Source organism: Perissodus microlepis, chromosome 23, assembly GCF_051167445.1.
Source record: "Perissodus microlepis isolate ML-2025 ecotype Zambia chromosome 23, ASM5116744v1, whole genome shotgun sequence".
Lineage (NCBI taxonomy): Eukaryota > Metazoa > Chordata > Actinopteri > Cichliformes > Cichlidae > Perissodus > Perissodus microlepis.
Genome location: NC_140482.1, coordinates 19,577,585 through 19,601,431, shown reverse-complemented (window position 1 = coordinate 19,601,431; position 23,847 = coordinate 19,577,585). Strand labels below are relative to the sequence as shown.

Here is a 23,847-nt window from a genome sequence, read left to right as displayed (position 1 = left end):
TCTTGGTGGTATAATTGTAAAGCTGTGCTTCTAAACTTATTTGATCATTGAGTGGTGGGATTTTTTCAGTAGGCCAACCATGCACTAACATGAACTTGTGTTAACTTTTAATTGATTGATAGAAGAACATTTTATGGGATTGGACAGTTTGGGTCACTCTGTCAGTGAAGAAGTCGATGAGAGTGACAGTGATGACCCCAAAATCTGATCTGAGCAGCAGTTAGGGGGTCAGGGGTCAGTTAAGGGTCAGACATATGTGCTGTGTGTGGAAAAGCAATAGCTGTTTATTGTTAATGTGAATGATAGCGTATATGTGCGTGTGTGTGTCAAGAGCTCGGAGAGGACTTCATGATAACCTCATGTAAAGTATCAGCATGCAAAGGTACTTCAAGAGTCAAATGACAGAAATGTAGCATCCACTTCTGATTCAATGTCAGACATACAGAGACATACAATCTCACACACAGACTCACCTATGTATGTATGAGCACACACATTTGTTTGGTTGTTGGATTAAAAGCTTATATGAAGATTAAATTGGTGTTTTTTCCAATTAAAATAAAATGTTTCAAATAATTTGTTCGCCTAAATCTCCATGAGCATTCACACTGGAAAATGTTGTATTCCCTGACTGGTTGACAAGTGGTTGCTGATAGTTGCTGGCTGGAATTGGGCTAAATTGGTCATGAAAAAAATGCTACACCAACAATTCCATGTAATTGCTTTGATTACTAGCAGATTGCTGCGGTCAGCTCTCGCTTGCATGGATCATTGTGACTTGGCTGCAGACACTCGCTCTGTAGTTTTCACTCTGTAGTGAAACCTGAAGTGTTTGCAGACAGGTTACAGTCTTCCACACAAACGTCTGGCAACCTGCTAGCAATCCAAGCAATCAGGAGGACTTCAGTGCAATCAGAAGTGCTGGTCTGTTACCATTTTATACTACTAACTAACTGCCAGGAACTTGCCCCAACAAATTACCAAATGGTCTTGGAATACCAGTTGGAATTTTCCTAGCAACTGGTCACTGACCAGGTGACTGGCTTTAGCAACTGATTTCACAGCAACTGGCACAAGATGAAATTGGTCACAAAATTACTATGCACCAAAAACATTCCTAGCACTGCTTTGATAGCTAGCAGATTTCTGCAGCTGCCCAGAATTTGTGTGGAAGTCACCCACTTGTACCCAAATACTTACCTACTTACCAAGTAGCAGTGAAACTTGCCGCAACCATACACAAAATACATATTTTTCCGTGGCAAACGGCGAGTTTCTCTTACAAAAAGAAAAAGACCCTCAGAAATTGGGTGAAATTCTCTTAAATAAACATTAACAAAAGGAAAGATCAGACATGTTTCTGCTAAAAGCAAACTATGGCACAAAATTCTGCCCATAGCAAACCACCAGCTCTGAAACCAAAGGAAAGTTCACAACCCTGATCACAGATGTACCGAGTGTGCCCGTTCAGGCTGATCAACAGTCTGTAAAGGAGCATCCACACAGTGAGCAATTCACTCATATCTTAGGCTCCAGTTGCCTAGGTAGCCCTTTAACGTATTTGCCACCCAGTCATATGTCGATCAACTGTATCTATTTTTCTTATTGGTGAGTCAGGACCTGGTTATTTTGTGTCACCAGCAGCTATTCCAACCAAGGTAGCTGTTATAGTCCCCAGTTGACAAACCACTTCCTTCTGGATGCCCCCTAAGTGTTCAGATGTACGTACATTAATACAGTTGTATAGTGGCCAAAAGACATTCCTGAGGCACCAATTATAGGCCACCTTTACACATGTTAATATGACAAAAACAGAGGAGGACTGCATGATGGAGGTTGATGACAAAGACAATAGTTTGATCCACAACCTCTGATTACAGGAAGCTCCTTACAACAGATGTTCTCCCTCTTGGTCAGCGTAGAGAAGCAGATCTTTCTCCTCAATTTAAATTTAAAAGGTCGAACATACCATTTTCCATATAAGCATTTACCACAGTAATAGTGCAAACAGGTCTTCTGGCTTCTTACATGAGCAGCAGTGTTTCTTTTTTTCCTCAAAGTGAGCGTCACATTTAAAAAAAATAAAATAAAATTTAAATATAAAGGATGAGCTAAATTGTATGTGTATGCGTATCGGCACTAAAATGTACAGATGATGAGGAGGAGAAGATTAAAAGGTGTCTGGAGATGAAGTTAAAGATCAGAAGAGCGATATACGAGATGTTAAGGAAAAGGGCAGAAAGAAAGAAATGAGGGAGCCAACAATAGACTATGTTTCGTGCTTACATGGCATTGCTTTAAAAGACCACTCATTTTACATTTTATTGTACACAGGCCCATTGGAACACATGCTTTAATGATCATAGTCATAATTCAGTTTAATAAAAGCATTGAGTTACTGGCCTACAGTGATGATTGCACTCTCCTTACAGAAAATAATTAAATAAAACAAATAAATACATCCCACTCGAAAGAAACCACTAAATGTGACTTTTAAGAAAAGAAAGTGTTTAAATATAACAATCAAATGGTAAAAAAAAAGGAAAAAAATCCCACTCCCACCCAAAAAAGGTAGTAAGTGTTGTGTTTTTTTATGTACAAATTTCACATCGATGTACATGAAAGGGTGCAGGGTGTTCAGTGCCACACAGGATTGGGTGGACGGAGGGGTGAGATCATGCATGTCAGGTGAGAAATAGAAACACCCCCCCTCCGCACTCATGTGTCTGCTTTTCCTTTAAAAAGGCAGCAACAATAACAAAGTATTCACATTTTCACTGGTGACAAAAATGTTATGTTGTCCTAAATAAAGAAGGTCAATGCACATGATTGAAAGAGTTGCTCTAAATACAAGTTTCTATGGCCATTAGTCCATTTTGTCACTCAGACCTGTGAGCTTTGTTTACACTAGCACCTCAGCTGGGTCTGTCTAAGGTGCAAACAGGCACATTTCTGAGATTTCATTTGACAGATACCTAAACCATCACTGAGAAAACCTTTTAATTTATTATATATTGTACTGAAAAATAACCAATACCTGAAACACAATCTCTCAATCAGTTTCAATCTTACATGAATCAAACCTACCTACACAGCTCAGGTTAAATTAGGTTAAATTAAAAAAACAAACAAACAGCTATAATAACCCTGAAATATTATGTAAATGTTAAAGGAACTTTAGAAAACAAAACAAAAAAACCTCAAATTTACTTATTAAATCTTTATCTGTTATCTTTTCAAAAGTTGGTTACAGGGCAGAGAAACTGTTATTTGAATCAAAAAGTCAATACTAGCAAGCTAGGCTAATTTCCTTCCATAGTAAAGCAGGCTAACTAGTTTTTACTTAAAAAGTTGACATTAGTTAGCCTATCATGCTAACTTCAATAATAATTCCCGCCATGTTTTTATTAGTGTCGTTATTTGTAATCGAGCTTTTACTTTCTTAACACTATTGTATCAGTAAATAATGACTACAGCTATGTGACAACTGGAATAAACAAATTCTTTTTAAATTAATCATATTTAAGAAACTAAAAATGTAACATTGGCACTAATTTCTGCCACTCTTCAGTTATGTTACCTCCATTATCATACAGCTATTAAATGAAAATAAATGATTATTTTATCTGATAACATCAGTTTTCTTGATCCTGTTTCAATTATGGTAAATGAGCTATCTAATAAATGAAATTTAATTTATGTTCACTTTCATGGCATAACAAAAAAAAATTCTGCTATTCTGTCATTGACCATCCTCTGCCAAGTTCTACACAAAGGTAAATGTTAGAGTGAAAAAGACATCTGTTTTACACGTGAAACTGATCTCTTAGAGAATAAGTTCAGGACACAAAATAAGCAAGATTTATATTTTCCAGCACTGAGAATCCGCAAAATCAGATCTTGTGAGGTGCCAGTGTAAATAAAACCTCATTTATCCACACGTCTGTGAAAACAACAAGCTCACCTCCAAAAATCTTTTAACCCTGCTTTTTGTAGCTCCCTGGATTCCACCCCTCACTGAAATTGTTTTTCACTTTTAATGCAAGAAGAAGCCACTGGTGGGATATCTGCCAGTAACCGCTCTCCTGATGCTGAACTTTACAGTCCAAGGAGGGGCAAGGCACCCGTTTAAACAGATTCCCTGGCCTTCAGAGCAGTTGGCCGCTTGAAGTAGTGTGTCGTCCAGCACCAAGGGTGGCAAAGGGTTTTCCCCTCTTTAAATGTGACAGTTATGAAATCTTTCCTCATTTCAAAGAGGATGTATGTAGTCTGGATGGCACAGAGAGCAAATAGAGGATCTCAGTTTGCTGTGAAGGGTCATTACCTCCCCTTAAAGACAATGTTGACTGGACCTTTAATTCGACTTCCACTTGCTTCTGTAACATCAGTGGTAGAAACTATTAACAACGAATCTTCATTATTTTTGTTAGAACCTGAGGAGGGTTTGCACTGAAGCTCCAATCCCTGGTTTGAGTTGAGATGGTGGCAGACAGGTTGGGGATGAGTCCAGCAGGTTGTTTTGGGCTTCCACATAAATCTTTAAAATTGTAGCTGCGGTTTTTGTGATGTTAAGTACATGCATGCATTTGTGCGTTTGGACGATGAAAAGAGGTCAGCTAACCTCGGCACCACGCTGGTGGCTCCAGCAAGAGGTTTATAATCCAAAATTTATTTAGGGAAACAGTCAAATGTGTTTGCATTTCAGGTAAATCCAGCCCTATATATTTTTTCCATCCTCTTAGGTGTGTAATGGTTTGTTCTAGCACAGGTGTGATTATAGAGACGTACATCTCTCTGGGTAAGTGGTATGTTCAGGCATCTGGGAGGTTCTGGAGTGGTTAGACCCGTAGCGAAGGTCCTGCTGCTCCAGTGAGTGGCGTTGTGGATCCACAGTCATAGCCCATCTCCACTACGGCATGGGAGCCCCCGACTAGCCGGCCTGGAAAGGGCTGTGCCTGTACCTGCCGATCTCTAAAACTCTGGATGTAGCTCTAGAAAGAACAAAGAGTTTATGAAGTTAGTCTGGTTCCTTCTTTTTATTGCCAGTCTTAACAAATGGCAGGATAACTTCAAAATCACTACTTGCCCAATTGGTTGCCTCTAAGCTATTGAAACATGTTGGGAATTTGATCATCTGGTTAAAACAATGTTTGACTGTGGTCACATAACCTACTGTTACCTATTTATTTTACACAATGACTGCCTGGTTTCAGGGTCCTTGGCTGAAAAACAATCAAAATCATCACCCTGCTTCACTATTGGTATGAGTTGTTTGCGCTGATGGTGCTGTGCATTATGGCCAAAAATCTTCACTTTAGTCTGTCTAACGGACATAATACAGAAATCTTTTGGTTTGTTCAGATACTGGATCAGATTATTATTATCATGATATGTAAAGCCTCAGAATTCAAAGAGACTTTCTTTTTACTATGAATCTGTCAGCAAAGGGTGAGCCGAGTTGAAATTCTAGTTTGCTAGCTTGTTATATTGGTTCACTAGGTAACATGATACATGACACTTGTGTATATTTTAAAACAGAATAAATTTTAGCCATCAGTAAATCATGTAATGGACCAACAAAACATATACAACTGATGTTTACGTTTTTCAGTGACAGCTCACATGGGGACAGTTCGCCAGCTAGCTATAAAGTAACTTAATTAAATGGTAGATATCTGACAATGGTACTTGATCAGTCTTGTTTTTAGGATATTGATAAGCATTTAGTATATATGATTTAGGACAGTCTTGTCTATATCTTATTATTGTATAATGACCTTGGGTATAGTTATATAAGGTTTCACACTGATTTCTATTTTTTTCTAGAATTCAGTGACAGACTATTTCCTTTAAATAACTGTGCTATTTGTTTCAAGGCCAAACATTTTCATTCAACAGTATCATTACTGGTCCTCACAGGAGAGAGGACGTCGGTATCGTAGCGGCGGATAGGGTTGGGTTTGCGGCGGTAGGCGGGCTCCGTGTGCAGTTGTTTGGATTGGTGTTGATGGTGTGAAGAGGAGCCATGTTGCTGCTTCTTCTTCTTCTTGTTGCGGTAGCGGTCATCCCGCTGGCGAATGCGCATCACCTGCATCCTCCGCTGCTGGCGGCTGATGATTACTGAGGAGAACAAAGGGAGGCTAATAAGGAAAGATGATTTTTTGTTTTTCAAAGCTAAAAACAGAGGCAATGTTGATATCTATCTATATTCTATATACTTTTCTATGTGAAAATTAGGTTCATCTTATTAAAAACTTAGGGGACCTTTATGGGTGCTCTTGAGGAACTCAGATCAGATCAGATTTGAGTTTTGAAGAGATTCTCAATTAGATGCACGACATCTTAAAAATATTCGACCCTCAAATAATTTTTTTTAAATTAATGCATTTTGTCAGAAGTGAATATAACATATACTTCTGCTGAAAATTGCTGAAGTCTAGTCAGGACATTACAAGCTGATACAGGAGTTCCATTAAAGAGCAACAAAAATCAGGCTTTTATTGTATTTGTAAATGCTGCATTTAGAACCAAATCACTGCAGAAAAGCTCCAGAGCTGCTCTAAAATTCTAAGAATATGTCAACTATTGCCTGGTCTCTTGGTGTATCTGGGTAATGTCTAATATTTTGTGTGTAACCAGCGGATATCCAGGTTAAGACTTCCTGTTGTATCCACCTGTCTTGGTTTATCAATTTTAAAAAGCTAAGAAAAAGTGTAACCATCCTCAGATCATTGATGTTTAAATTTCAGCATGCGTTTTCCTTTTTCCCTCTTAATAAGAGAGTTTTTACGAGCAAACAAGCAAAGCCTGCTTAAACTTGATTGCTCAATAATACTTGGCCAGGGTTAAAGTGAAATTTGAGAGGTGGGGAAATCCCAAACTCTGGTATAGCTGTCATGGACCTCGAAATAACTTATTGTTGGTTTAGCTAATTAAATTCTATATTTTACATGTCCCAAACACATTTAGTTTAGACTGCAGATGTAATAAATGAACATTAAATCATTTGTTTTGGTGTGAGATAATTCTATAACATGGGAATGGTTGGTGATATTAAAGTCCTGTTTGTGGCACATTAGTATATGTGAGGGGGCAAACTCCTCAAGATGGGTGGTGACCATGGTGGCCATTTAGAAGTCGGCCATCTTGGATACAACTTTTGTTTTTTCAATAGGAAGAGGGCCATGTGACACATCAAACTTATTGGTAATGTCACAAGAAAAACAATGGTGTGCTTGGCTTCAACGTAACTTTACATAGTCTATTGTTGGCTCCCCACAACAAAAGATACATTATTTTATACATTGACACCATAATCTATAAGATTATATCATAATTTAAAGGTAGATTTATATTTTGTTTTATAAATCTATATGTGCTGAATAATTAGTATATAAATCTTTTAAATAAATATACTGGAATGAACCCCCTGCTCTCCTTTAGACTCATTCCTGCAGGTATGTCTTCTAGGAAGAAAAATGGTGAACTGCTACAGTCAGCAGCAAACCAGAGCCAAGCACCACAAATATACACTGGAACTAGCTTTCCTCACCCTTGGTATGGGAGTATCCTTCAGCGGTCACCTTCCACTGGACCACGACACCCAGCAGGGTGAGGGCAGGCCACACTCCGAGGACCACCCATGTCATCCAGCACACAGGCTTTCCAGACTCTGCTTTAATCCGTTCATACATGTACAGCACAAGGGCAAAGAGCTCCACGAAGTAGTCCAAAGCCACTGTGATGACGGCTGCCCCGAACACCGCTGTAGACAGCGTTGTAAACAGACGCTGCCACTGCAGGGTGAGCACAGCAAACAGCATGCCCAGGCCAAGCAGCACGCCCAGGGGCACCCAGACAGAGCGCGGCGGGCTGTCAGAAAGCTCCTCCATGCCGACCAGGGTAGCCACGGCCACCAGCAGGCCAAGCAGCAGGCCCACCATGAAGAGGCCCACACTCCGAACCAGCATGGTGACCAGGCCGCAGAGCGTCCCGATGCCCAGGCCAATGCCCACTGAGGCCTCCACGCTCAGCTGGGTGTCCAGCACGCGCTCCTTGTAGCAGAGCATAAAGATAACGACGGAGCCGAACATCAGGCCCGTAAGGAACATAACTGCCTTGAAGCAGCGATATCCTGAAAAAAAGAGCCAGAAACACATGACCTCAACAACAGGTCTTAAATAGAACAAAGAACAACTGCTGCTGCTGCATTAACATCACCTGTTCAACTCACCAAAGAAACAGTAAATGATGCCAAAGAGACAACACATCGAGCAGACAACGGAGGGAACCACTTTGTAATGCCCACGAGCGGCCTCGCAGCCGTCCATCCGATCAGGGCCCAGCTCCAGGTCAGGCTGTGCCAGCATCGTCTCCAGTGTGGTTGTCATCGTGAACAGGTAGTAGAGAAAAGGAAGGGGAAGGAGGACAAATGGAGGAGGAGAAAAGGTGATCAGGAGGGAGGTGAGGGGCAAGCGAGGTTATGGAGCACTGTCCAGGTCCATGGTTTTACCTGTGGATAGAGAAGAAGAAAAGGGATAAGGCAACAATATAAGAGTTGAAGTTAAGCACTGTAGAGCCCACCAAATGGAGGTCTGCACTAGCTGTGAAACCACCCTTAAAAGGTTTTAAAACTGATATGATGCATAAATGCATTATTGAAAACAGTAATACAAACCCAAGAGGGTATGAAGATGCACAATATGCTGTGAAACTTAGCCAACACATTTTTTTAATGGTTGTTTTCCAGCGAGTCAATCTCAAATAGTCCTATTTTTAACAGCGTGATTTCCCAGTCTGACATATAAGTTCCATTTCTAATAGGTGTTCAAAACCCACATTGTTCACCCTAATGTCTACAACTCTGTGCTCTGTATTGATGGCCGCTAATTCTGCATGACCCAAATCTTTCATCTGTTGGTTTACGCATTTTGTTACCTGGGATTTTGAGTATCCTTACTTGACTTCAATCCATTTGATGTTTGTTCTGTTTCCTTTTACGACAGCCTTTTACAATCTGCTGTAGCAGGCTGCCAACTTAACTGAGCAAGCTATATTTATTTATTCATGCAGCACTCTTCAGAGTCACCACATTCTCTAAGACAGACAAAAATGTAAGCAAAGAACAGGACAGGAGATCCCTTCAGTTGAGCAAGTAACGCTGTGATCTTGTGTTCGACAAATTTCTCATTAATCTACTTCTCTTGCAATTTCTAGTAGTTGTTTAAAGAAACTGGTTCACTGGCATGGCAAGAATTAAAAAAAAAAAAAAAGCTGTGTGATATGAACACTCACCACCTTCTTCACCGGGCAGACCTATTAAAATAGCTAATCAGCTTCCAGTTCAGATCATCTCAAACTCAAATGGCCTCCACGGTCACTACAGGGAGTGCAGAATTATTAGGCAAGTTGTATTTTTGAGGAATAATTTTATTATTGAACAACAACCATGTTCTCAATGAACCCAAAAAACTCATTAATATCAAAGCTGAATGTTTTTGGAAGTAGTTTATAGTTTGTTTTTAGTTTTAGCTATTTTAGGGGGATATCTGTGTGTGCAGGTGACTATTACTGTGCATAATTATTAGGCAACTTAACAAAAAACAAATATATACCCATTTCAATTATTTATTTTTACCTATGAAACAAATATAACATCTCCACATTCACAAATATACATTTCTGACATTCAAAAACAAAACAAAAACAAATCAGCGACCAATATAGCCACCTTTCTTTGCAAGGACACTCAAAAGCCTGCCATCCATGGATTCTGTCAGTGTTTTGATCTGTTCACCATCAACATTGCGTGCAGCAGCAACCACATCCTCCCAGACACTGTTCAGAGAGGTGTACTGTTTTCCCTCCTTGTAAATCTCACATTTGATGATGGACCACAGGTTCTCAATGGGGTTCAGATCAGGTGAACAAGGAGGCCATGTCATTAGTTTTTCTTCTTTTATACCCTTTCTTGCCAGCCACGCTGTGGAGTACTTGGATGCGTGTGATGGAGCATTGTCCTGCATGAAAATCATGTTTTTCTTGAAGGATGCAGACTTCTTCCTGTACCACTGCTTGAAGAAGGTGTCTTCCAGAAACTGGCAGTAGGACTGGGAGTTGAGCTTGACTCCATCCTCAACCCGAAAAGGCCCCACAAGCTCATCTTTGATGATACCAGCCCAAACCAGTACTCCACCTCCACCTTGCTGGCGTCTGAGTCGGACTGGAGCTCTCTGCCCTTTACCAATCCAGCCAAGGGCCCATCCATCTGGCCCATCAAGACTCACTCTCATTTCGTCAGTCCATAAAACCTTAGAAAAACCAGTCTTGAGATATTTCTTGGCCCAGTCTTGACGTTTCAGCTTGTGTGTCTTGTTCAGTGGTGGTCGTCTTTCAGCCTTTCTTACCTTGGCCATGTCTCTGAGTATTGCACACCTTGTGCTTTTGGGCACTCCAGTGATGTTGCAGCTCTGAAATATGGCCAAACTGGTGGCAAGTGGCATCTTGGCAGCTGCACGCTTGACTTTTCTCAGTTCATGGGCAGTTATTTTGCGCCTTGGTTTTTCCACACGCTTCTTGCGACCCTGTTGACTATTTTGAATGAAACGCTTGATTGTTCGATGATCACGCTTCAGAAGCTTTGCAATTTTGAGACTGCTGCATCCCTCTGCAAGATATCTCACTATTTTTGACTTTTCTGAGCCTGTCAAGTCCTTCTTTTGACTCATTTTGCCAAAGGAAAGGACGTTGCCTAATAATTATGCACACCTGATATACGGTGTTGATGTCATTAGACCACACCCCTTCTCATTACAGAGATGCACATCACCTAATATGCTTAATTGGTAGTAGGCTTTCGAGCCTATACAGCTTGGAGTAAGACAACATGAATGCAGAGGATGGTGTGGACAAAATACTCATTTGCCTAATAATTCTGCACTCCCTGTAGATCTCAGTCCAACACAGGAGTTTAGGATGTGGGGGAGAGGGAGATTATCATCTTGAATGAGCACCAACTATATGATGCCATCATTTCAACATGGAGCAAAATCTCTGAGCAATGGTTCCAGCACCTTGTTGAATCCATCCGATGAAGAATTAGAGAAGCTCTGAAGATAAAAGGGGGTCCAAACCCAGAACTAGTGAGGTGTTTCTGCCCAAAATACTTGAATTGACTGAGCTGATACAATATACATGTGCTGCAAGCAGGCTGGATCTAAGCATTCTTATCCATTCAAGCGACCTCAGCTCTGCCTGTACAACCTCTATAAGCATCCTCATGCATTATCGGTTTATATTTGTTTATCTGTAACAATGCAGTGATTCATCGCGTTTCATAAAGTGATCAATCTTCCCAAAGGCTTCACCAGCCACTGCTTTGTTTACTTTCCTCATCTGCATTCCAGTGCAGGCCTCTGTTTGAAGCTCAGGTAAATAAATTCGCCTTGCCTTTGTCCTTCTTCGCGCCCGTCCTCGTTTGTTCTTTATTGTTTTCCTCTGCGTCTGACTGTGCACACCTGTCAGCAACCACCAGCCCCGACTTCCTTCTAAATCACTCTCACCTCGTCTTTCACCTCATTTCCTGCTGCCTCCATTATTCAAATCTTTGTCTGTCCTTGCCTGCTCCCTCCACGTCCCGTCTAACCTTTCATTCATGTGTTTTAGTCAATATAACTCTCACGCTAACAAAATGCTTCATAGTAGTGTTGCTAATCTAAAAGCATGCACCTATGCACAAGTCACAAACTATTTAATTCACAATACACATACAGCTGCTGTAAAAGGATGTACACATCCGTTAAACAAATCCCTTCCTCTTTCACCTCCTTCCCACGCCTCCTCTCTCCTCCCTCCTCAGGCTGTTTTCGTCCTCTCCATCTCAGGGCAAGTTCAGTCCGGTTGTGGAAGGTTTCTGGGTCAGAGGTGCTTATGTAACTCCTGTCTGGGGAACTTTACTCTCCTATTCATGAGCTCTCCTCTCCTTTTCCTCTTGCCTGCTTTGTTTCCCTTCTCGCCTTCAGTACCTCTAGCTCCCGTCCGCTCCCTCTCGATCACCTGGTTTGGGTGCCACTCCTTTTCCCACCCTTCCCCCACTTGCGTCATTCACTTTCCTCCCTCAGGATTTGATTAATTGCCTCCCTGAGGTTATGAAGGGGTTGATAAAAAAAAAAAAAAACATAACTGGAAGTGAAAACTGCTTTGGCATGTTTGACAAAGTGCTCAAGACTGGAGCCAAGTACTAAAACATTATTATCTCTGGCTGCTGTTGCTCTGCATTTGACCTTTGATCTCTCTTCTCGAAAGGGAAAGTAATTTTGTAAAGTGTCAGAACTTTTCTGCATAATGTGGAAGCACTTTCACATTTTAGGAAATTAACTCTTGTCCAAAAAGTTTTTGCTGCAGTGCTTGAATTAGAATAAAGTTAACAAGTACAAAAAGTACAACGTATTTACAATGCAAGATGGAGAAATTACCATGAAACTGAACAAGTTACTTCAAAGTACTCACATTATAATTTATGTTCCCATTCTTGTAAAATACAAGAAGTTGTGCAAATGCCTAAATTTAATTACACAGGTTGTTGATCAATGGTCATGACAATTTGCATATTAATGATCAAGGAACTGACCTCACAGCCCATTGTTCATTCAGAGGGCAAGGTTTAGTTATTGTGCAAATGTACTGTTTCTGAGGTCGGGGAAACCTGCAGTCAGCTGAGACTGAAGAAGTCACTTGGATGAGTGATGAAACGTTTCTCCCACTGAAAACACTACGTCCAGATGAACAGAATCAACTTTTGGGGTTAATTATACAGTACTTTAATATATTTACAGTATAATTATTTCTTCATTTCTTGTAAAATAAAACTGGATTTGTTATCATCATAATTTAGTGCGAGTCACCTATACAATATTTGTATGTAAATACAATTACATTGTGATTTTAAAATAAAGTTGAATTCTATTTAATTACAAGCCTAATTATATAGTGTCACCTACAATTATTTATTATATACTACAGTACACCCCCGTGAAGTCGCGGTTCAAAGTTCACTGCCTCAGTCTCTCGTGGATTGTTCTTGTTTGTAGAAACGTTCGCAATTTTGCAGAAACCGCAAATATCCTCCATAAATTTTTTATGGCAATATCTATTTTTTCATGCATTTTAATGCTTAATTATTGAGAATTAATTTACTAAATAAATAATACATTTAAATCAAGTAAATTCGGTTAAATGTTCTGCTCTGTCAAAAACACAGCTTGGAAAAAATGCCTTTGTACTGAGAGGCGGTAGGTTTCAAAGTAGCCTGTCCGGGAGCGTTATTCATCTCCTCCTATTGCATCAGATGCAGTCCACCATTCCCACATCATAAAAGTTTACCGCGTGTAGCTATCTTGAGTGTTTCGCTTCATGTTTTCATGTTTTTTATTTTGTTCTTCTTAAAGCCCTGAGATGTTACATATTTAGGGTTTAAACTATAACAATAGTTCACTTTGGGATTTCTTACTCTTTGCTTTATTAAGATGTTTTATGTTTGAGATTTGGTTCTTCTAATGTTGTTGAGTTTAAGGTTTCCCCAGTTATGTCTGCATTTGCTTCCCTTCTGTGTGTCTTGCTCCCCCTCCCTCTGTGTCTTGTCTTAGCTGTGTGTTAGTTGTTTCCATGTTTTCCTCCTTGTGTTTCATCCTTGGCTCCCCTGTCTGTCATGTGCATCCATGTGTGTTCTCACCAGCCCGTGATGTCTCTCGTCCTCTCTGTGTCCCTTGCTATCACCTCAGTTTCTCCCCAGGCCCCGGGGTCAAGCCCGTGTGTCTTAGTCTGCGTCTGAGTGTGTTTCCTGTTTTATTTTGACAGTCTCTCATCTCATCTGTTCAGTGTGTTCAGTTTCGCTTCACCTGTAATATCAATTCTATTTTCCCCATGTTCACGATTGCATGTGTTCAGTATTTTAGTTTTCCCAGTTTAATTCTAGTCAGTTTCCTCTGAGTTGCCTTCTGCCTTCTGTTTTTCATTCTTCTTCGGCCTCAAATAAACTGCAAATTTTTCTTTAAGAATCCGGTTTGCCTTCCTGCTTCTGCTTTGGTGTTCTCACTATTCCGAACTCCACTCCAATTTATAGGAACACATCCATAAAAACCAACAACCAGAACTCCTCCTAGTCCATCACATTGCAGTGCTTTAAGTGATTCTGCCTTCACAGCTGTCAAACGCTGAGCAGGTAAACATGCTGTCCTACTCACTTTCCCGCAGGGAAGGTGTTTAAAAACAAATGATAAAAGAAAAGGAATGGAAAGGCTGGACAAACACAGCTGTGAGCATGTGTCAAATCAACAAATCCTGATCCTACCGGACACAAAGTGGAGACTAAGTCCACAACGCTCTCTCACCGAGCAGCTCACAGCAAAAAGCTGTAAATTAGGAGGCAGAAAAGGACAAAAAGCAAATGAGAAGAAGTCAAAAAAACATGAGAACTGTTCCCACCTGACCACCTTATAGTCAGCTGATTTTTTATGCACAATAACTTTAGTACATTTAATGAAGCCATGCAAACTTTAACCTTCATACTATCAATATATTCAGACTTACAGATCTTCATTCTTTCCTATCATTCTCAAGTCCTTATACCTTCATACGAAATTATCAGGGCAATTGCATCATCAATTTTACATCCAGTCCAAGCATCAAAACCTAAAGCCAAAATCTCACAAACTCTCAGAGCTCTTCATGTGTGAGAGGAGGCCATATCTGCCCCCCAGGCTGACCGTCTTCTCTCTCCCATTACTCACTAATATGAAAATATCGTATCAATCTTCAAAGCACAGTCTAAGGCCAGCAAACTGAGCAGCGCTGCCTCATGACAGCATTAAACCCTTAAATTTAAAGCAGACATAATAATGACAGTATGTTTTCAGGTTAATGAATAATAGATGGCTAAATAAACAAGTTCAACCTTGCTAAAAGCGAATGCTGTTTTGGGGGGGTGTTTCCAGATGGGCATTTGCATTTCAATAGAACCGTAATGAAGCAGTTGCAAGGAAGAAGATGATGAATAAATGTGCAGTACAGTCCCACAAAAATGGTGAAAAAAAGGATTTCAGGCACTCATACACACTCACAGCGCTCACGCACACACACTCCCTACGATTTTATTTTATCCCCTATTCATCCCAGCATGTCATATTAACAATAATCTTTTGGCAGAGGATTAGGGGGTCATTTCCCAGTGACCCTGCAGCTTTTGTGTGTGTGTGTGTGTGTGTGTGTGTGTGTGTGTGTGTGTGTGTGTGGAAACAGATTAATTTTTTTTTTTTTTTTTTTTTAATGTGCATCATTAAATGTGATCATCCTCTAGGAAATGGAAGAAACAAAAGGCACAACAGGCCGCAGACAGAGGAATTCTTCTGCTTTTGCGGGATTCAACAAAAACAACAACAACCACACCGTTCTCCTCCTCCCACCCTGCTTCCTGTGTGTTGCTATGACAACGGTGGGATGCTGACAGACAGCCGACACGGGTCCTGGTCCGAAGCCTGACCAATCGAAGAGCAGCTTAAACTGCCATAGCAACAGCAAGAGAGCCAATCAATGGCCAAGTCTATTCCCCCGAATGTGTTGCTATACATTAGTGTGTGTGTGTGTGTGTGTGTGTGTGTGTGTGTGTGTGTGTGTCCTTGTTGTGAGGATATAAATCTATTCATGCAACCACTATGAGGATTGGACTTCTGTGCTCATAATGTAAATAATTAATAGCTCTCTTAATGAGAAAATCTGAGTATTCGGGATGTAAGTGTGCATCAGTGTAACATCCTCTGAATTATAAATAATTATAAATACAATACTCCAGGATGAGTAGCCTCAGTGAATCCAAATGGATTTTTTTTGTGTTTTGTCTGTGAAAAATACACAGACAGGTGAAATTGGAGGATTAAAAATGGATGCATCTCGCCAATCTTCAGATTTTAGTTTACTTGGGCCCTTGGTGGACAACACAGCCTCAGTTGCCTCAGTTAAAGTCAGAGTTCATGATTCGGGTGCCAAAAAAATAATGTAAAAAAAAAAAAAAATTCATTTATCAACAGTAAGAAAGAGACTGGGCAAAAGTGTCCTCCATGGGAGAGTTCAGTGCTGTTGTTTCTGTCTTGGATGCAGTTTGCCCTCGTGCTCCTGTCCTTTCATGCAATGAAAGTAAAGGTGAGCCATCTCAGTAGGACATTACATTACCATGTTACCAAAAAATGTAATGTGATTACACTAATATGTTACTCTGGAACACGTCACATCTAACACTGGTGCTAGGTGAAGAGTGAAGTGCTTTATAAACTCCAATCTATTTACCTTGGCCTAAAGTAGGAGAGGGTAGAACAGCAGACTAACCTTTAACTTCATCGTGTAGTTTTGGTTAGTTGCATGAGTTACCCGGCATAACAAACATATTTTTAGATAATAAATGTGACTTACATGTAGTCAAAATCAAAACCTGAAAGAAAACTGCCGTTTCTTAAGATTAAAAAAAATGAAAATTGAGAAATTTAGAAAGGTCTAACAGTTACTGGGAGTAACAAATGTGCAAACGCTGGCGCTCGTATCCACTTTTAGAAAGACTGTTTCAGTTATCTGCTGCACTAAATATGCACATAGGTGATGCCTACAGTCTCATAGTTCGTGATGTTTTCAAACCTAGATTTTTCTGGGTATGTGATGTGAGTGTGCATGTTTTTTTTGTTTGTTTTTTAAACATAAGCCAAATTATTATATAACACCCTCCACACTGCACCGGACGTACTGATGACTTTCAGTCAGTTTCTAAAGGACACTTGATGTTTCTGAGTTTGTTTTATAATTATTTATCGCTTACTCCTCTCAGTCTTGTTTCCTGCTGTCTCTGCTGTCAACCGTTCAACAAAAGGCAACAAGCATAATCCGACCTTCAAACAAAGAAAGCAGAGAGGAAGGTTTTAAAATGCGTCTGCTTTCTCAGTCCCCGTGCTTCTCCATTTTTTTTTTAAATGCGGCTCAAGTAGGGCTGATGTTATTCTCTCGCTCTCTGAAGCCTGATGTGAATTCACTGTTCACTGTTCAGTGAATTCACACTGAACATAGGGCCTGCTCAGGCCCTACTCGTTTGCATTTAATGAAAAACTTCTGTAACCTTTTGTTGCGCAGCGAGCGGGTCGATCCATTAGCCGTGTTAGGAGGACAAAAAGAAACACATAAAAGTCCCCAAACAGAGAAATCAATCCCTGCTTTAAACAAGCTGTTTAAAAAACAAACAAACAACCAAACAAAAAAAAAAAAAACAAAGCTGTTTGTTAATCAGTGAGTTAGAGGCTCGATTCGTTCCCTACGCTGACATCATCAGTCTGAACTCGAAGCCTCCTCATGAATAAAGAAACCATGGCTATTAATAAACAGCCTGGCTGAGAAATGCTTGCTGCATGCACTTATGCTACAGCTCAGCTTCTTTTCTTTCTACATTTAAAAGAAGAAAAAAAAAAAAGATTCTGGGTCATTACCTGCTGCTTTTCCTGCAAGAATAATGTGACCAAACTGATGTTTTTCAGTGTTTTAGCCACGGCAGACTGAGCGTTTCACAGCAGGCTTATGCAAAAGCCATCAGGTGAAATTCTATAAAGCGCGAGACATCGTTTTGGTCTTGGTGGAGGATGAATGCTTCTGGGTGCGCATACAGTCAGGTCTCAAGTATTTGGACGATGACACGTGTTTATAGTTTTACTTCTGATCAGCACCACAGAGGATTTTAAACCAGACGATCAAGAACGATCGCTGGGACAGTTTCACTGCACTGAGAGCTCCTTAAATGAAAATAACTAAAAGGTAGCCATGATCTGCAAATATCTGAGCTTCGTTTATAAATTATAATAGTTTGAGAGAATTATATTAATAACTACAAGTTTCTTCCCAGCACTTGGTACTGAGACTGAAACGCGAAAACTGGTTGTTTGTTGGTAACGCGCCTCCAAACTGTTTGCTGTAGAAAATAGATGGTACCTGTACTACAAAGGTGCGTCACTTCTCACTGCTGTACAAAGCCATGGTAATCTAACCTGCTCCTGAGCAGATCATGCTTGAGATTAGAGATCAGCAGGTATAAAATCACCACCTACTGACCAATCAGCTCTCTGGAAAATAATGGCACCATTCCTGAAAGGTCCCTCAGACTCCTGTGTTTGGATACTAGGAGGGTTTAAAGTTTTTGTCTTTCCTGGTCTCTCTGTTGCACCATCCTTTTTCCCTGCTGCTACTCCTTTGCTCATCTTTCTAACTGCTAGCTTAATTTCCTTCATGCTATTAACTTAAGAAGGGAAGTTCTGTGTACTGTAGCCAATTGAGCTGCTAGCCTAGTCTCTTTCACATTTCTGGTGCTTTGTCTAGTTTGTTTAAGTTTGTTTAGAATGAAGGTTAGCAACTTCAAACTCAGGTGTGGCATCCTCTTTATATTTTGCAGTTATCAAGATTATCTATGGCCTGTTGAGGTAACTTCCTTGACCTCACCAATCCGTTAATATCCCAGCTGGAGAAGAAGAGTCAGATGAAGAGTCTAAGCTTTATTACCAATTACCAAAGCTTTATTGGGAGATCTCATTACATGCAGCTACAGCAAGCATCAGGTGGATCTATGTCAGCCTATGTTTGAAGGACATTGCAGCTGAGAATAAAGAATCAAAACTAAAACTGTCTTTTAAACATTAATTTAATTACATACTGAATTATAGACCATCAGACTCTCTCTAGTCTTAATGATGGAACTGTGATATTGATCGTCTGTCAACTCACGCAGATGGCAATTATTCCGGATTTCTTTCCTGACTACAAATCGGGTAAACTTTATTAATATAGCAACTCTTTCAGTCCTACTGAAAAAGCTCACACTTTTAATAATACATTACTCTACAGTCCTTTTCCTCTCACACACAGGGCAGTGTTGCTTTCAGTCTGTATAGCATGTTCAACATTTTTATATATTTTTCTCACATTATAATTTCACCTTCTTTTTCAGTTTAAAAAAAAAGGGGGGGGGGGGGGGGGGTGAGGATCCTAAATGCAGGACGCAAAGGCAGAGTTCAAAAGCAACCACTAAAGGTTCACACATGAATACAAATCAGAGGAGAAACAGTCCAATATATCAAGAAACAAAATCCAGGCAGCACAGGAAAAATGGCTATGATGTAACAAGGAGCAACGAGAGACCGAGGAAATGCATATACAGTGAGACACGCAAGGCAATCGGGGGGAAGTGGAAACACCTGGGGAACCAGACACAGCTGAGGAAATCAAAGACACGGGAAGTAAAGCTCAAAGCAAGGACTCAAAAAATAAGACAGAGAGACTCCTAACACAGAGGCCTCGACATAACCGCAAGATACGAGAAGACATCAGGGAGGCTCGACCAAACCAAAGAATCAAATATTAATAACCAATTTACCATCCAGAATACCACATAACAAGATCACCAGCTGAGGATCTTAAAGAGTAACAAGGAAACTCAAAGTAAAATTCAGAAAACTTCAAACATAACAAGACCCACAGACAGTAAAAGCGGCACGCCGAGATTAGATGCTACCGCACCAACAGGAGAAACGTCGCGCGCCTGGTCGGACCTGTTGTTATTGATGCCTGCTCTGTTCTGTGAGGGGATGTCCTGCGACAGAGCCTTCACAAATATAAACGTCTGCAGATGGAAATAAAAATGCTCTTGATTGGAACATTTAAGCAGGAGATGTTATTTATGACGCCAAAACCTCAACCTCAGATCCAGTTAGCAGGCTGCACGCTATTGTGACACTGACTAAAGTTAAACTAGCCTAACCTGGATTCACTGACCTAAGTTCAACTGTTTACAGATTTTTATTTTATTTTATTTTTAAAGGGAGTCTGTTGTCAGAAGATTAAAGAGGAGGAGACGGGATTCATGATGTACTCATGCATCTTAATGAACTCTGAGACAGAAAAGTCTGCAGGGATGAACCTTAAGAAGAAATAAAACTTTTTAGCTTTTAGCCGATTAATTCATTAGAACCATTTAGTTGTAAGTGGGGGAAAAAAAACATCCAGTACTTTGTCTGACATTGAAGGATTTCAAAGAATCTAACACACTTGACATTGATTTTATGTGATTTTCTGTCTTCCTCGCCTCATTTTCCTGTCGGTTTTCTCTCACTACCTCAGTACACAGAGGGTTGTGTAGGTTTCATAACTCTGACTCATAAAATCTGCTCATGTTGTGCTGATTTAAAAATACTTCTGTTGTTTTCCCACCTCTGACTATCTGTGCCCGCTTCATTGTTACTGGTTCATACCTGGATGTCAGCAGCGCGTTCACGTATGTGTGTTTGTTTGCACTCACTGACACACTCGGCTTTGTTAATCCCCTCGGGGGAGGTCTCCAAGCCTGTCAGAAGGCTGGGCTTCACCCAATAAGAAGCCAGAAACCCAGATGACCTCAGCAGTGCCTGCTTAGCCATATGTTTACAGCGTGCAGCTATAGTGGCCTTACTGCATTAATCCAGTGTTTTAAAGAGCTGGACTGCTGGAGTGAGAGATCACTATGCTTTCAGTGACAGTGAGATACAGATAAGTCCTGATAATGAGGCTTAATCTTTTAAATCCCACATTATTAGCTGCGGTTTTCAGCTTGATGAACTAAGTATTTATTTGTTTATTTTAAACAGAAACTCACTTCATCACTTGATCCAGACTAGAAAGACTTAAAGGCCTAAAGTTTAATATATTAATGTTATCATTAAAAATTAGATGTTTTATTTTTTACTGAGGCTTCACGCGTGACGTCATGCTAACAAATTATTTTGGTTGCCTGTAGTTTTCATGTTTGTCTGCAAATACTCACTAACTACTAGCCAAGTGGTGGAAAAACTCATTGTGCAATGAAAACTAAAAATGGAGATGGTTCACCTCCAAAATAAAAGTTGTGCCCCCGCACTGCGAGTTTCAAAAGGCGCAACTTTTATTCTGAAGGTGAACCGTCTTAATTTCCAGTTTGTGTTTCACAGTTTCACTACAGCTCAGAAAGTAGCTGGGCAGTATTTACAGTTAAGTCCACCACTTCTAGTCAAACTACAGCTACAAAAATATGCTAGCAACCAGTGAAGTCACCCTACAACTGCCATCAAGGCCCTGGAGACTGGTCTGTAACCATCACTTCATCACCGTGACCTTGCCTGATTCTATAGTGTCACATTAATTCAGTTCAATTCAGTTAAGTTCTACTTAAATAACACCAAATCATAGCAACAGTCACCTCAATAATACAGAGAAAACCGAAACTATAAGACAATCCTCCTATGGAGCAAGCACTTGGCAAGAGTGGGAAAGAAAAACTCAGTTTAAAAAGTCTGTGAAGGTTCTCAGTCATCCAGGTCATCGTAGTCAAAGGAGCTTGCAAAGAAAAGCGTCTGGACTCAGTTTAAAAAGGAAGAAACCTCCTTTACAACCAGGCTCAGGGTAGGGAGGCCATCTGCTACGACTGGTTGGAGGGCAGTCAGAGATGATTAATAGCTAATGATTAACCGCAGATTGGTGTATAAACAAGTTAACATCATGTTGTCATCATCATCCTCTATGCACTTCCCGTGATTTGCTGCTAGAGGTCAGCATGTGGCTCAAACTATGTTTTGTTTTGTTTTTTTAATCCATTTACTAATATGGTTTGACTATGGTCCATAATTAGCAGCTGGAGAACATGAGATTGAACTGAGCTTATCGTTGCTTCCCTCGTGATCAGAGTCAGGGCTTTTCAGAGCAGACAGTTTAGCGCCCAGGGGGAGAGGGTCTGATATTTTCGACTTTAAAGTTTCTTAAAGAGATTTTCACTCGATATCCGAGAGTGTTCTGGCTCGCCATGGGAGAAAAATGCAGAGTATTCAAGTTCTTCTAGGGACTAAATGAGTCCTTGAAATCTTGGAGAATCCAGATGGGGATGTTTTGGAAGTCATCTTTGTCCACAAGTATTTTTCCTGTGTGAAGTTGTAAAGACTAATCTCACTTCCCTGGTTTCATTTCAGTTGGAAATTACAACCAAAAGCAGCTCAAAGTGGTCTGTGCAACAAGACTAAAACATCTAAAACAAAGATTTCATGTGTTTTTAACAGCGTGCTTTAGTAGGAGAGGACGTTTAGAGGGTGTAAATGTCTACAAGCTCAAACAGCCGAGGTCAAACATCTAGCTTCTGCGATTTGTTTCTCAAACTTATGTCTAAAAATAGAAAGTTTCAAATGAATGTTACAAATTTTCCACTAATTTGGTGCAAAGTGGCATCAGCAGAAGAAAATGGCCTTGACATGCAAACCTTAAATGACTCCACTACAGACAAATCGAATGCTTTCTTACTGTTTTATGACACAGTAAAAATCAAAGAAAAGGAACTTTGTCATGTTTTCCTTCGCATTTATGATTTTCCAATTTTCCTCCACTACTCAGATTGATCTTTAACTCCACGGGTTCATGATGATATGAGATCCTTTATTCTTTTGACTATTTTAACCTTAAATATCTGGATATGAGGGAGAGAAAATTGGATTATTTTGGTGATTAGGGTCACAATAAAAGGGAAATATTTACAGAGAATATCCTGGAAGATTTTGAATAACAGCAGTGTTATGTACCCATGAGACTATTGTACCTAATGGACTTGAAAATTTTCATTGTAATTCACACTCAGGTGCTCTAATGTGGCTCCAGACAAGCTAAAGGAGCTAAACATCATTGATTCTCTGGGATAACTCTGGTGAGATGTCGCTTACAGCACGAAAACTTTCCACTGTGAACATACGGCTGCGTTAAAGTGCGACAGCAATTTTCGCACTTGAGAAACTTTACACACAAACTGCAAAAAATAAAAAGATAAAAAATCTGAGTTGTTGCTGTGTCACCCAACAGCTTCCACCAACACAAAAATGACAACACACAACGTGACCGCCTGTGTCACGGTCGTGACTGACGCCAAAGCTTCGGCAATGGTGAGAAATATCACAACAACTGTTCATAGATCTGCTGCACCGGCTGGGCTTAAAATACCACAATCCAACTTCCTGTTAGCAGGAAGTGAACACACTAATGTCCACGCAGCAATTACAGGTTTAGAAATGAAGAGCAAAATCAGTCATATCTGAAAAAAAGTTCCTGCTTCACATCCTCAGAAACTTTATAAGCACAGTTAAAAACTTCAACTAAAATCAGTCTCACAATCATTCCAAGTGTCACAATTTAAAGAGAAAAGATGGTTTCTATAGCAGCCATTAACCATCAACATCATAGTTTCAATAAAAGTGTGCCAGCTGTGACGTAAAGGGATGGACACAGGTGTTAATGCTCTGGATGTTTGATCCATTTCCGGATTATTCAGTGAAGAAACCTTCAAAAAGGTAAATTTTCAAGTGTCATATCACCATGTGTGGTCAGTATCCGCTCAAAATAAGTTATAGCTTATGAAATGTCTCATTTTTACCTACATTTTAACACCAGGATCCTCATAAACCCATGGTTCCTTCTGGATCAAAAAACAATTGTCTATTACAGTCAGACTGTAGCTTACGGCTGTAAAAATGGAGAAACAACATTGGTATTTCACATGTTCTATTCAACAGTTGGGACCCAAGATTTTCGACCCACCACTGCCACTGGAATTGCCCACCTCAGGGGTGGGCAATTCCAGGCCCCGAGGGCCGGTGTCCTGCAGGTTTTAGATCTCACCTTGGGTCAACACACCTGAATCACATGATTAGTTCATTACCAGGCCTCTGGAGAACTGCAGGAGCTAATTTAGCCATTTAAATCAGCTGTGTTGGTTCAAGGACACATCTAAAACCTGCA

General features: G+C 40.2%; 1 protein-coding gene across 2 annotated transcripts in view; it reads right to left on the bottom strand.

Moving 5' to 3' along the window:
• Nucleotides 1–2,270: 2,270 nt before the first annotated feature.
• The window catches only part of tmem198ab (transmembrane protein 198ab), a 40,564-nt gene continuing 18,987 nt past the window's right edge, over nt 2,271–23,847 (bottom strand). Inside the window, exons 2-5 of one of the 2 annotated variants that reach the window (XM_084922151.1) lie at nt 8,234–8,512; nt 7,553–8,134; nt 5,918–6,120; nt 2,271–4,991 (exon numbers count right to left, since the gene is read on the bottom strand). In XM_084922151.1, coding sequence (XP_084778277.1) covers nt 4,839–4,991; nt 5,918–6,120; nt 7,553–8,134; nt 8,234–8,390 — 1,095 coding nt within the window. In that variant the 5' untranslated portion in view covers nt 8,391–8,512 and the 3' untranslated portion in view covers nt 2,271–4,838. Of the gene's footprint in view, nt 4,992–5,917; nt 6,121–7,552; nt 8,135–8,233; nt 8,513–23,847 lie in introns of those variants that run through there. The other variant, XR_014799472.1, reaches the window with a different exon arrangement.